The following is a 14565-nucleotide window of genomic DNA, read 5'->3' as shown; positions in this document are numbered from 1 at the left end:
TGAGTAACAATATGTTGGTGTTATCCTCAACAGTATTTTCACCCTTTATATATATTTACTGTGTCAAAATTGAAACAACATAAATAAACTAATAAATCATTTATTAACAACTTAAACATTTAAGGCACAAATTTAATAACAAACTTAAATTTAAACCATTTAAGTTTAAGTATAATTATACCACACACTTTAAGGTACGATTCCGATATCGACGGCAGTTACAGTTGTTACCATGACATACGTATTTACTTTGCACTATTAATTCGTATAATTATTAGCAACTGACGTTCTGCCGGATAGCAATTGTAGTTAGATGTCGGAATCAGTTTCATACAAATTCATAGTGCAAATTAGTGACGTCTGTCAAGGCGACAACTGCAACTGCCGTCGATGTCGAAATCGTACCTTTAAAGCACGATTCCGACATCGACGGCAGACGGCAACTGCAGGGCTGCAGTTGTCGCCAGGACGACGTCATTACTTTGCACTATTAATTTGTATATTTCTTAGCAACTGACGTTCTGCCGGACACCAGTTGCTAATAATTATACAAATTAATAATGCAAAGTAATGACGTCGTCATGGTGACAACTGCCGCTTGCAGTTGCCGTCTGCCGTCGATGTCGGAATCGTGCCTTTAAGGTACGATTCCGACATCGGAATCTGCTGGGAAACTGTAACTGCAGGCGGCAGTTACAGTTGTCACCATATTAATTTGCATAATTATTAGCAACTGGCGTTCTGCCGGACAGCAGTTGCAGTCAAATGTCGGAATCAGTCTCATACACATTAATAGTGCAAAGTAGTGACGTCCGTAATGCCGACAACTGCAACTGATGTCTGCAGTCGTTGTCGGAATCGTACCTTTAGTCAGAAATGAATACAAGTAAGACCCAATATATTGAATTTCAATGAAAACTATCTGCTTTATATTTATACATTTCAAGGAAGACGATTGAATGATAAAATATATGACAGAACTATAATAGTTTTTGTTCTCACATATATTTCCATACTCTTATAATCGTCAAATTGATTTCAAACAATTATTACACATTTACACAAGATCAGCAGCCACCTAAAAAATATATTTTTTGATTAAGGGGCTGTAATGACCAAATTAAAATGATAAAAACAATTTACATGTGATTTCTGAACAATATAAATTCAATAACACTGTGAAATGCATCAAATGTGTTTTCATGCCATAATATTACATAATTTTAGAAGTTTTGATATCATGTATGCACCTAAGCTGTTTTTCTCGGTTGTCAACTGTTAAATTTACAGTAAATTTAAAAAATAATTTTTAGGTGGCTGTAGATGCATACTTTTGTAATATATTGGATGATTTGTACTTAGTATAAAATAATATGATTACAATAAAAGGAAAGTTTAAATTTAAATATTTATTATTGGTATTTAGTATATTATTAGTATCCTTTGCAACCTAAAATGTTGGGATAGTGTTCAAATAAATTTAAAGTTTAATGTCTTTTAGTTTTTTAGTTTTACGGTATTTAGCTACAACACCAAAAAAATTATAGGTTTACTGTTGATTATAAAATTTTTAAAATTTATTAACCTTCCTAACCCCCGCACTGGATGCATGACCTTTTAGTGGTTGGAAGGCTCCTGGCTGATGATCTCTCAGAGAAAGCCTATGCAAGCCTTGGGAACTTATCAGTCAGGTCTCAGAAGAATCCTACAAAACCCAATACAAGATATTGTGCAACCCTTATCGAAGGATGCATGGTGGTTGGGGAGTACCATAACTAACGGGGCCTCTGGGAAACTAGGCGTCATCCCAGGGTATTCAACCTTAGCGTTATACAGGGGGCACTACAGAGCTGGACCAACACTTCCCCGTTACTCGTGGGACCACATATGGAAACCACCACAAACCAAAAAATGGAACTTTAGGAAAATCCAGCTGAATCAGCCTCAAACCATCCGGTTTGTGGCTGATTCAGCTGATCATAGATAACTCGGCAGTGGTAAGTTTGGAAAATCAAAACACTCTAGAAATAACACTAGAGGCCAACACTGTCCTCATGGCAGAAAGAGCAAGCTCATTGGTACAGAGCTAAGCAGCCCAAATCTAAAGATGCTGTGGGTAATACAGATAAACCTTCAGAATAAGAAGGCTACGACTGCCACCTTCACCAAAACCTTCAAATCGGAAGGAATAGACGTGGCACTAATACAAGAACCCTGAATATCAGGGAACAGAGTCATGAGACCAGGCCATATCAGAGGTAAGTTATTTTGCAACTCAAATTCATATAAGTTAACAACATCATGAAGAACGTCTTCACAGTATTGCAAACAATCAGGACAATATTATCATCCAAGTACTTAAGTGTTGGGGCAATTAACCCGGCCTGATCATTTGAAACCTAACTAACCTTTCCCACATTTTGGGTTGCAAAAATGAATAATTTTATTCACAGAAAAAGTTTATTTATCACTACAAAATCGTGTGTACTAATGGAAAAGAAATCCATGAACTGAGTACTAAATATTTCATAACACTTAAAATCAAACAAATCTGATAAAATGTATATAATATTTAGAAGCATTGAATTTATGGGGTAATCATAGAGGGATTTACGAGTAACAAATTATTTTCCATGCCAATGGCCATTCGTTGTCGAGGCATTAGCTAAATAAAATAAAGTTATTTTCCAATAAACATATACAGTGCTAGTCAAAAGTCCGTACCCCCCCTCGTATCTTTTGAACGGTTATACATATAATAGTGAAATTTGGAGGGAGGAAATAAACGGACGTACGCTTCTTAACTAGTCATGACAGGTGACGTAATAGTGACAGATGACTTTACAGCGCCACTGTGACAGATCATTTTAAATGGGACCTTATGGCAAGTGACACCTCATTTGAAAGGTATTGATAATACCTATTCAGTCATACTAATTTTTTTGGGTTTAATTTGATTTTGATTTTGGTGAATAAATGAAATAAATATAACTTTGTAGTTTCGCATTTAATTATTAAAAATTCAAATGTCCGCCCATGGTTATTTTGTCAAAAAAGTTGACATTTTTCAGCTCTCTAGTAGTTTTTACGTCAACGTCAACCTTTTTGACAAGTAACCATAGGCGGAGGTTTGAATTTTTATTAATTAAGTGCGAAACTACAATTTTATATTATTTCATTTATTCATACAAATGAGTTTAAACTCAAACAAAATTAGTATAGCTGAATGGGTATTTTCAATACCTATCAAACGAGGTATCGCTTACCATAGGGTACCATTTAAAATTATCTGTCACAGTGGCGCTGTAAAGTCATCTGTCACTTTTACGTCACCTGTCATGACTAGTTAAGAAGCATACGTCAGTTCATTTCCTTCCTCCAAATTTCACTATTATAAGTATAACCGTTCAAAAGTTACGAGGGGGGGGTACGGACTTTTGACTAGCACTGTATATAACTACCATTGTTTCGTAAAATATTGTGGATTTGGATAATTCTTCCATCACATAACAAACAAAAGCAGTCAGTGTTAGAATAAGAGCATGGTGTTAAAGTGAAGTCTCTATATACAATTTTTATATTATATTGTACCGGGTGTCCCAATAAGAATGGTCATATCTCAGGAACCGTTTATAGTACAGCTTTGAGAAAAAAATATTTATAACAAAAGTTGCATTGGGAAAAGCCTGGAAATTATTTTCATAATTGTAGGTCGACCGCTAGAGGGCGTAATTGAATATCAAAAATTAAAAAATCAAAATTTTACAAAATTTTCCTAATGAAAGGGCACTGGAAATGCCATCATCGTATTCGTCATAAAATTCTGCGCATATTTGATTTCACAAATTTAAGTCTACCTTTGCAAATACAAGATGGGGGTAAGTGGGAACCTTCTTATGAAAAAATGGCTGTAAGTCCGGTTCTGCTAAATCGAATTCTGGATACTTGGTCTTGTTAAAAACAGCTCTTTTTCGTCAATGTAAGTGTCTTATTTTCGAAATAGCCTAATAAGTAAAATGTCAGCTAGGAGGAGTTATTTAATTATTTTCAGAGATCTAGTTTTCTTTGGAAAATATTAAATACAAGTATGCATTTTTAATCCTGTATTACAAAATTAGACCAATTGAGCAACATAATACCGAAAACCCCATGTCGATACCTTTTTTTAATCTCGAGATATCTTAAGAAACGTGTAAATTTTAAATAACTGTTAATGTCGCAGGTAAACGAAGTTAAGGAAAATTAGTGTGCTATGGAAAAAACAAAGAAACATTTTCCAGATGTAAACGTATATATTTAATTAAAACAACAAAAAGACAAACAACACTATAAAATATAACAAAGAAATAAAAGCAACTACTTACTTAGTGATGACCTAAATGTTCAAATTGTTGCCTATCATTTTCGATGGAAGCATTGGCTCTTTCAAGAGTAGATTGAACAGCAGTCTCAATTTCTGCTCTCACATGCTTTGAATGGCGTTTCGTATTCTCTAGATAATGTTGTAGTTGTAGTAGTGGGCCTAGCGGCAAAAACAAGGTATTTAATCCGCCCCCATAAATAAAAGTCTAAAACAGTTAAATCCGTTGCTATTTTTCCATAGCACACTACTTTTCCTTAACTTCGTTTACCGGTGACAGTAACAGTTAAATTTAAAATTTACACATTTCTTAAGATATCTCGAGATACAAAAAAGGTATCGACATGCGGTTTTCGGTATTCTGTTGCTAATTTGGTCTGATTTTGTAATAAAGGATTAAAAATGCATACTTGTATTTAATACTTTCCACAGAAAACTAGATTTCTGAAAATAATTAAATAACGCCTCTTAGCTGGCATATTACTTATTAGGCTATTTCGAAGATAATACACTTACATTGACGAAAAAAAGCTGTTTTCAACAACACCAAGTATGCAAAATTCGATTTAGCAAAACCGGACTTACAGCCATTTTTTTATAAGAAGGTCCTTACTCACACCCACTTATTTGCAAATGTAGACTTAAACTTGTGATATCAAATATGCGCAGAATTTTATGAAGAATACGATGATGGGATTTTCAGTGCCCTTTCATTAGACAAATTTTGCAAAATTTTGATTTTTTAATTTTTAATATTCAATTACACCCTCTAGCGGTAAACCTACAATTATGAAAATAATTTCCAGGCTTTTCCCGAGGCAACTTTTGTTATAAATATTTTTTTTCTCAAATCTGTATTATAAACGGTTCCTGAGATATGGCCGAGGGCCATTCTTATTCGGACACCCGGTACATAACATTTACTTACATTTAAAATAGGGCCAGATGGATGTACATACAATAAATCAAGAGATTTCTTATTATAGAGAGATATTTGTTTCAATTAGCCGATTATGTATTTGGTGCAAAGGTTTGCTTGAACTGTTGATTAACTTTTTCAGCTGACCTAAATAATTTTCAAACGGAAAGGCAGAAAAATTATCCAAAGCTCCAAAAAATTCAACGTCATCTGTAAGGTGTGTTAAACTATGAATGTTATGAATTAAGTATTCCACACCATAAACATGTTTGCAATGTGAAACAAAAGTATCTAAAAATGTTCGTGGTAATTCAGTTCTACGGTCAACAATAAGTTTAGGAGAAATAAGTATAAAAATTGCACAATAAAAAAGTAAAAAGTGTTCGTAAATACCAATGTCAATGACATTTTTTAAAACAAAAGGTCCCAAGTATAATAAAAAGGTTCTGAATTCAGTAGCTTTCCAACGAGCTAATTCAGAAAGTTGTCTTGGTTTCCTGTTAATTTCAACAGGGGTATACTCCTTCAAAGATACCAAATTTTTAGATAATATCTGAACACGTTTAGATGATCGTCTTACAGAGAGTGTACCACAAATCCATGAATTCAGTAGCTTTCGCATAACTCCCAAGCAAACTGCATGCATATAATCAACGGGAAAAAGTTTTACAAGATCAACTGGTAGTTCTGTAAGATTTGATCAGTTTATGGAAGAAGAACACTTATACTATTGACTTAATTATTATTTTGCAAAAAGACGTCGATTTTTTGCTTACTTATAAACAATTAGAATAACTTTTTAACCAATAGCAGTAGAAAAATTATTTTTTCATATTTGGAAAGACTGAATTTTTATACACATTTAGAAAGAAAAACAATTGTCCTAGGACACTTAGGGACGAAGTTAGCCCCCTTTTTTTTAAATCACATGTTTTTGCAAAATAATTTTGCAGTATTTAGAATTATTTTTTGTCATTTTTTTTAAATTAAATTAATAGTATAAATTTTCTTCTTTCATAAACTATCCAAAGTATTACTGTAAATTCATCATTTTCTGACTTATAGCGTTGCAAAAAAATTAATTGGGGATAAACAAATTAAATACCTTTTAAACTATTTGACCAATTGCTGTGAAATTTAGGGTATGATTTAAGCACCAGAAGTCTCAGCATTCCGTGTAATAAGAACGTTCTAAGTTAATTTTTACATAAGTTATGAATATTTGTAAAAACTCAAAAATTTTGATTTATTTTGCAATTTTCTAAGCAACCAATAAGGATAGACATTGAAGTTAAAGTTTTTTATACGGTTTATGAGTTTCTCACTCTCAAATTTGTTTAGAATACTTAACTTTTTGGTTATAGACGAAAAAGGCGAAAATTTACCGTTTTTTGATCTTCATTTGTTTATAACTATGTATATCATCAAAATCGGCTGCAGGAAACATATAGATTATGAATATAGATGTCCATACTACTCAAAAAATTTGGTTTCGGCCTGGAGGGGGTTGTGTCACGAACAGGATATTTTTTTTCCTTATTTCTCTGAACTACTATAATAGGGGAGTGCAATTAGAACGAAAAGATACAATGTTTCGGAAAAAATCGAACAAGGTTATATTTTTCTAAAACTTTTTTTGTTAGTTTATAAATATGTTAAAGTAAAAAGTTCTACTCACAAATTTCGCCGCTAATTGTTTATTAATTGTTTAAACAATAGCAATTGTTTTGTATAAATAATGTTAAGAATATGGGTGAATTCAACATTTTATTTTGATAAAAAATGTTTTTATTTTAGTTTTCATTATGTTGAACCCGAATCTGACATTACAATTTGCAAATTCAAAATGGCGGATTTTTTCCTAAAAATCCTTAAAAAGTAGTTGTAAAATCCGAATTTTTTTATAAAACGTGTTTGTTTGCATATAGGTATGTGGATATTTTTGAGAGGTTGCTGAACCTGAATCAAATTTTGATAATTTAAATTATAAAATGACAGATCCAAAATGGTGAATAACTTAAAAAATAGTTGTAAAATCATAATTTCTTTACAAAATGTATTTATTTCTACATATATTTATTTTTGAGTGTTTTGATAAACCTAACTTAAATGTTAACATTATAAACTATAAAATGACGGATCCAAAATGCGGATTTTCTAAAAAGAGCATAAAAAGAACATTTTTCTAAAACATTTATTTCTTTATTTTTAACAGGTTGTTGAATCTGAATTAAATATTAAAAATTTAAATTTCAAAATGCCGGATCCAAAATGGCAAATATTTAAATGAAAAACAAGTAGAATCCAATCAAACAAATATATAATTTCATTCTTAAAAAAAAGATAAACAAAAATTTTCACAATAATATTAAAAATTAAAATGTATTAGAAAGAATATTTAAAAAAAAAACAAATTTTCGATTAGAAGGATATAATTACATATTGTAACATAGTTTTTAATTCCAAATAACTTTTCTTTATAAAAATTTTCGATATTGTGAAATATAAAGGTACTTTACTCTTGAGTGAAATTCATATTTTTTGACATACCTCGTACAAAATTAACAAAATTTGATATTTGATGGTTGCATCTTATGTTATATATGTTATAACGAATAACTTTTTTTCGTAAAACTGATATTAAAAAAGTTATCAATAGGTTCCAAGTTACGCAAACATACTGTATAAGAGCTAAAAGAAAATTTTTTTGTTGAACATTTATATTGTTGAAGCTTATTGTTTAATGTATTTTAGGTAAGTTTTACAGAAAAAAGTTTTGATCACTCTGTATATACATTTTTTCAGCTGGTAATTTTCGGTTTTTGTATTACATTTTTGTTATCTTTCTTAGTTTTCTCAGAAATAAATTATTTATTTCATTTTTAAACTAAAATAATTCAGTGTTTTTTTAAGATTACATCCCAGGCTTTAAAAAAATAGCAAAACAATTGTATTTGATTTATTCAAAATTGAGTAATACCGTCTTAAAATGATGCGAATTCTGTAAAACTACGAAGTTTTCAAAAATTACATTTTTTGAGACATCGTATTATTTGAATTAAATTTTTGAGATTTTTTTTTAATAAAACATCGTTTAGTAAGATGATTGAGAGTTAAGTTGTGCAAATTTGAGAGTTTTGTATGTAAAATTGTATTAGTTACACATTTTTAAATCATTTTTAAACAAAATTCATGCAAGGCTCACTTTCCGCCCACACCGTACTTATGTCCATACATTTTATTTCTTTTTATTACAACCATAAGATAGCTTATTTCATCTTCTTTCATGTCCAATTAGTAAAATTTCTTTTGATCCATTAGTTAAAGAATTACATTAAAAACTCAACCGTGCACTTCTTCCAACGCTAGTTTACAGTGCGCCAATGTGTGTGAGAAGGGTGACTTTAGCGTTATAAATAAAAAATTACAGAAGCTAGAGATTTAATTTTAGAAAAATCTTTATATAAGGTTTTTTTTGTAAAATTTTCTGAATTTTTCAATGGCCAAGTCAGTTTTTTTCTAAAAATTATATTTTCGGAGTTATTTAAAAAAACATCTAACTTCGCTGTTCATTTGTTTAATAAAAAATGAAGCACCCACTTCTCGAGTAGAACTTTTTGATATGTTGTTTATTAAACATTTCTTAATGAAATTACAAAAAGTTTTATCTTGTTTGATTTTTTTCGAAGTGAAAATCTAAATGCACTCCCCTATAAGCAAATTGATATTATGTTATGTGATTTCCACATTGCATCCCTTATTTTAAAAATTAATTGCTCAGTCATTTGACAACCGATTTTAAAAAACTTTATATCGCTGGAAAACTTCTTTCATGTCCAATTAGTAAAATTTCTTTTGATCCATTAGTTAAAGAGTTATATTAAAAAACTCAACCGTGCACTTCTTCCAACGCTAGTTTACAGTGCGCCAATGTGTGTGAGAAGGGTGACTTTAGCGGTATAAATAAAAAATTACAGAAGCTAGAGATTTAATTTTAGAAAAATCTTTACATAAGGCTTTTTTTGTAAAATTTTCTGAATTTTTCAATGGTCAAGTCAGTTTTTTCTAAAAATTATATTTTCGGAGTTATTTAAAAAAATATCTAACTTCGCTGTTCATTTGTTTAATAAAAAATGAAGCACCCACTTCTCGAGTAGAACTTTTTGATATGTTGTTTATTAAACATTTCTTAATGAAATTACAAAAAGTTTTATCTTGTTTGATTTTTTCCGAAGTGAAAATCTAAATGCACTCCTCTATAAGCAAATTGATATTATGTTATGTGATTTCCACATTGCATCCCTTATTTTAAAAATTAATTGCTCAGTCATTTGACAACCGATTTTAAAAAACTTTATATCGCTGGATAGGTAAATGACCGTTCTTTCAATTTACAAAAAAATATACTGGGTGTTTCAGTAAAAAAAGTCAACAACGTTTTCAAGTCAAACATTTAAAAGCGATATAAAACAATTCAAATCCATTCAAACAAAACTTTTACTAAAATAAAATATTTCAGCGCAAACCGCATATTTTTATCTTTAGCCGTTTGGAAGTTATAGGCAGTTCAAATGGGGAAAAATATAAGTGGCCACCCGGTATTTTGGACTGTCCTATTAAGCTGCCGTTTACTAGTAACAGTTTTTAACTTAGATTTCCTATACATTATGTTGACTAATTGTTCTATTAAACACTGACCTATATACAAACAAATTATAACATTACAACACAAATATTTAACTTACACTAAGGTGAAGGTGCCTAACCTTAACCTAAAGTTTACAAACCTTAATTACTACTAAGCTTAATTATTACTCAACTTTATTTTGCTGTCTGACAATAGTGAAATATCAGAACAGCACACACACAAAACACACACAAAACACACAGAAATGTTTTTTCTAGAAATAGAAAAATCTAGATTACACTTGGTTTTCAGCTTTGTTATTTCTCACTTTTTCCCTCTGAGGAGCATGTTTTAGCCAATTTTTTATGGCCTGTTCAATATCAATTTCCTGTGCTGTGGTTATTTTGCTTTTAACAACATCTAAAACAATATAAAATTATGCTACCTCTTTTTTAATTAGATGAATTTGTGTAAAGTAAAACAGTTATAACATATTAAGACATTGACGGATAGTATGTCAAATGTATAAGCAAGTGTTGTGACACTATATTTATTTTGCAAAGAGAATATGGAAATTCTGATTTTTTTTAGCGATAATAGTTTAGGTATGGAAACAATGAGTTTTTTAACATTTCTTGTAAACATGTGGACGACGACCAAGGAAGTCGTGTCACATTTCATATGCATCTGTAGATGTAATGTGACATTTTTTGACACCGATTTTTTGCAACAACTCGATATTTTAAAAATGTCGTCTATAAACGTTGTCACATTACATCAATGGAAATTAGACGTTTATAGACGGTCCGTCCGTCAACGTGTTAATAACGGATAATATGGAACAGATAAAATGTTATGCCAGTATTTAATACTATAAAAAAATGTAAATCAAGTTTTACTCACAAATAATAATCTTATAAAATTCCAAAATGTTGAAAGCTGCTTTATCATTCCTCCCTCTAAAATTAAACCCTTTCGCCACACTATCTGTTATTAAATGTTTTAAGATTCTATTGGTCCTTGAAACAACAGTATCTCCTCCCAAAGAGGCCAAACAAGAAACCTGAAACAATCAAGACTACATTATTATACACTAAGCATCAATATTAACGCACCATCTTAAAAATGGGACATTTTTGATGTCTCGTATTTCCTAAACCTGTTCGATTTAAGTGAGATTTTAGTATATTATAGCTTTATTCTTCAAGAATATCGATGTAATAATATTGTTGCTAAAGAGGTAAGTGTCATTGTATACAGGGTGTAACAATAGGTTCGTTCCAAGACGACACATTTGTACGATCCCTTGAACGGCCACGAAATCGATTGGACTGTTTTAATGCGCAGAATCGCCCTTGAACGGTTTTCTTTCGATCCCGAACCAATTACCGGTACGTAACCCTCTTGGAACAGATTTGTGTACCATTTCAATGCATTTCAAGTTCGAGTTGCGCCTGAGCCATTTTCAGTACGATTACCACAGTACCACTAGTAGTTTGCTAGATGGTTAGAAATTATCATTTCTAACATGTTCATTAAACATCACTTTAACTTCAAAATCTTCCTCAGAATCGATATCTGACATAAAATCGCTGTCTTCTATGAAAAAAAAAAAAATAATAAATTATCCATATTTTTAAGATTAATTTGAAAAAAAAAGAATTAATAATTATTTAAATGAAAATCAAGATTCACAGGTACTAATAGCGTGGATTGTGGATTGTTCTATTATTGAATCATCAGCTGATCTCATAGCAGTAACCAGTAAAAATGAAAACAATCCTAACTGCGCAAGTCAGTACAAATAGTTTCTGCTTGAAGGCATGTATCAAAAGGACCGTTCAGTTACCGATTTCGAAGCGGTACATGGATCGCTTGGAACAACATAGTGTACGATACGAATCATCGTTCATGTTCTCTTGGAACGCATTTTTTATAATGCGCATGACGAGGGCAGTACGAAGGACGGTTTTCATGTCACTTGGAACAGGCCTAATGATAGTGTGTTTTTTCCTCAGGAACACCCTGTGGAATATTCTAGCTAGGGTATATAAAATATTGAAATTAAAACTCAACTGTAGCTTTAGGCTTCCTTAACATTTTGCTTTTCGATTCATTCGCTTATGTGGGATAATAAAAAAGTTAGGTACTTTAACAACTAGCCATGTTATTCATCAATACAGGGTGTTTCTAAATAAGTGCAACAAACTTTAAGGGGTAATTCTGCATGAAAAAAAAATGACCATTTGCTTTATAAACATATGTCCGCAAATGCTTCGTTTCCGAGATAAGGGATGTTGAATTTTTTCTTACAAACTAACTATATATTACCGTTGATTGAGATATTACCCGTCATATTACCCGTATGCACGCCAATGGTGAATATAAAATTCTTAATTGAATGCCAAAAAATGCGCAATAACTACCTCTTAAAACCTACCAAATTTCATTTGCATATCTCAACCGGTTTTAGAGCAATAAATAAATCGTCAGTTTGTAATAAAAAAATTCAACATCCCGTATCTCGGAAACGAAGCATTTGCGGACATATGTTTATAAAGCAAACGGTTTATGTTTTCATGCAGAATTACTTCTTAAAGTTTGTCGCACTTATTTAGAAACACCCTGTATTGATGAAGAACGTTGCTAGTTGTTAAAGTACCTAACTTTTCTATTATCCAACATAAGCGAATGAATCGAAAAGCAAAATGTTAAGAAAGCCTAAGGCTACAGTTGAGTTTTAATTTCAATATTTTATATACGCTAGAATATTCCACAGGGTGTTCCAAACTTTGAGGAAAAAACATACTATCATTGTTACAGCCGGTATACAATGACACTTACCTGTTTAGCAATGATATTATTACATCGACATTCTTCAAGAATAAAGCTATAATATACTAAAAAAATCACTCAAATCAGACAACAAGTTTAGGAAAAAAATGTCCTATTTTTAAGGTTATCCGTTAATTTTGATGCTTAGTGTATTATATACAGTGATGAGCGTGCTAATAACCGGCAAAATAACGCCAAATAAATTGTGAAATAACAAGAGATGAAACTAGTAGAGGTGGAAATTGTCCATATAAACGTATAAACTAACATTAAATTACATAGTTTCCCACCTTTAGACGTATGTGACAGGACTTTAAACTTACCAACGACTTCCACTTATCGTTATTATTCTTTATTTCGTTATTTATAAAGTAAATGTCTTCCATTGACTTTATAGGCAATTTATCATTAAACTCATTGCTTGTGACTTCTCCAGCATCACCTTTCAATAGATTCAGAATCTGCGTGTTCTGCTCACGTATTTTGATTAAAATAGGTAAGAAATTTGTGTTGCCTACAACAAATAGAAAGTTTATATGCACAACCAATTAAAAAAATTAAAACTTACAACAATCATTACCAACTGCACCAACTAAGGTGTCATGGAATTTGGAGAAGTTAGAAGCATTTTCTCCCAAAGGTGTCAAAATGTATTTCGTTGACGAGAACTCTGTTGTGTCTCTTTGAGTTGAGCAGGTACTTGAACAGTCTAAAAAACATATAGATTAATATATAATGCACATCTACTTTCTTTTACTACACATTTTGGAAAATATAAACATAATATGTAGAAACTTGTTAATTATATGTAATTATGTAATAAAATACATAATTCACATCTGAATATCAGTTCAAAATTAAGTATACTAGGTCAGAAATTTCACAGGAAAGAGATAATAACAAGTCATAATCCTATGTAATTTAATTTTAGATGAAATGAAAATAATGAAATATGGAAAATTTAATTTTGCACAATAACAAAAATACAAATACTCTGTTCAACAAGTTATCCAGATTTAGCCTAATCATGGAATTTTCATTAGCAGAATCATCAGAATCTCTGAATCTGGAAGGTCGAACTCTTGCACGAACCTTAACTACAGTTTTTTCATCACCTGGGGTATCAAGGTTTGATGTATCCTCTGATTGTTTTTCTTTTTTAAGGCCTTTTGAAAATTATCTAAAATACAGGAAATGTATTTAATAAAAAAAACTCTTAGCAATTATGTACAAAGTAATGAAGATGAATTCATACATTCTCTAATTTACATTCCTGGCCAAAAAAATGGGACACCTTAAAAATGGGTGATTTTTGATGTCTCGAATCTCCTAAACCTGTTGTCCGATTTTAGTGATTTTTTAGTATGTTATAGACTCATTCTTTAAGAATCTCGATGTATTAATATTGTTGCTGAACATGTAAATGTCATTATATACCGGGTGTAACAATAATACTGTGTTTTTTTCTCAAAGTTCGGAACACCCTGGAATATTCTAGCATTTAAAAAATATTAAAATTAAAACTCAATTGTAGCCTTAGCCTTTCTTAACATTCTGCTTTGTAACTCATTCACTTCTGTTGGATAATGAAAAAGTTAGGTGCTTTGACAACTAGACATGTTCTTCATCAATACAGGGTGTTTCTAAATAAGCGCGACAAACTTTAAGGGGTAATTCTGCATGAAAAAATAATGACCGTTTGATTTATGAACATATGTCTGCAAATGCTTCGTTTCCGAGATACTGGATGTTGAATTTGTTCTTACAGACTGACGATTTATTTATTGCTCTGAAACCAGTTGAGAAATGCAAATGAAATTTGAT

At 31.0% G+C, this 14565-nt stretch overlaps 1 protein-coding gene across 1 annotated transcript; it reads right to left on the bottom strand.

Annotated features, from left to right (window-relative positions):
- Positions 1-5134: 5134 nt before the first annotated feature.
- Positions 5135-14093, bottom strand: LOC114327287 (uncharacterized). The gene is made up of 4 exons (XM_028275847.2): positions 13310-14093; positions 13065-13255; positions 10810-10969; positions 5135-10326 (listed from the first exon to the last, which is right to left on the bottom strand). The coding sequence occupies exons 2-4, from the start codon at positions 13125-13127 to the stop codon at positions 10202-10204; spliced, it is 348 nt and encodes a 115-aa protein (XP_028131648.2). The 5' UTR covers positions 13128-13255; positions 13310-14093; the 3' UTR covers positions 5135-10201.
- Between the last annotated feature and the right edge of the window lie 472 nt (positions 14094-14565).

This window comes from Diabrotica virgifera, chromosome 3 (assembly GCF_917563875.1).
Source record: "Diabrotica virgifera virgifera chromosome 3, PGI_DIABVI_V3a".
Classification (NCBI taxonomy): domain Eukaryota; kingdom Metazoa; phylum Arthropoda; class Insecta; order Coleoptera; family Chrysomelidae; genus Diabrotica; species Diabrotica virgifera.
This window is presented reverse-complemented; position numbering and strand designations above follow the sequence as displayed.

Bases quoted from the DNA above. Each gene is read 5' to 3' on its own strand.
- LOC114327287 (XM_028275847.2), bottom strand. From the start codon at position 13,127: ATGGAAGACATTTACTTTATAAATAACGAAATAAAGAATAATAACGAT. The intron at 10,970-13,064 runs GTAAGTTTAAAG...TGATTGTTTCAG, and splicing joins ACGATAAGTGGAAGTCGTTG to GTTTCTTGTTTGGCCTCTTT. The intron at 10,327-10,809 runs GTGAGTAAAACT...ATATTGTTTTAG, and splicing joins ATTTTATAAGATTATTATTT to ATGTTGTTAAAAGCAAAATA.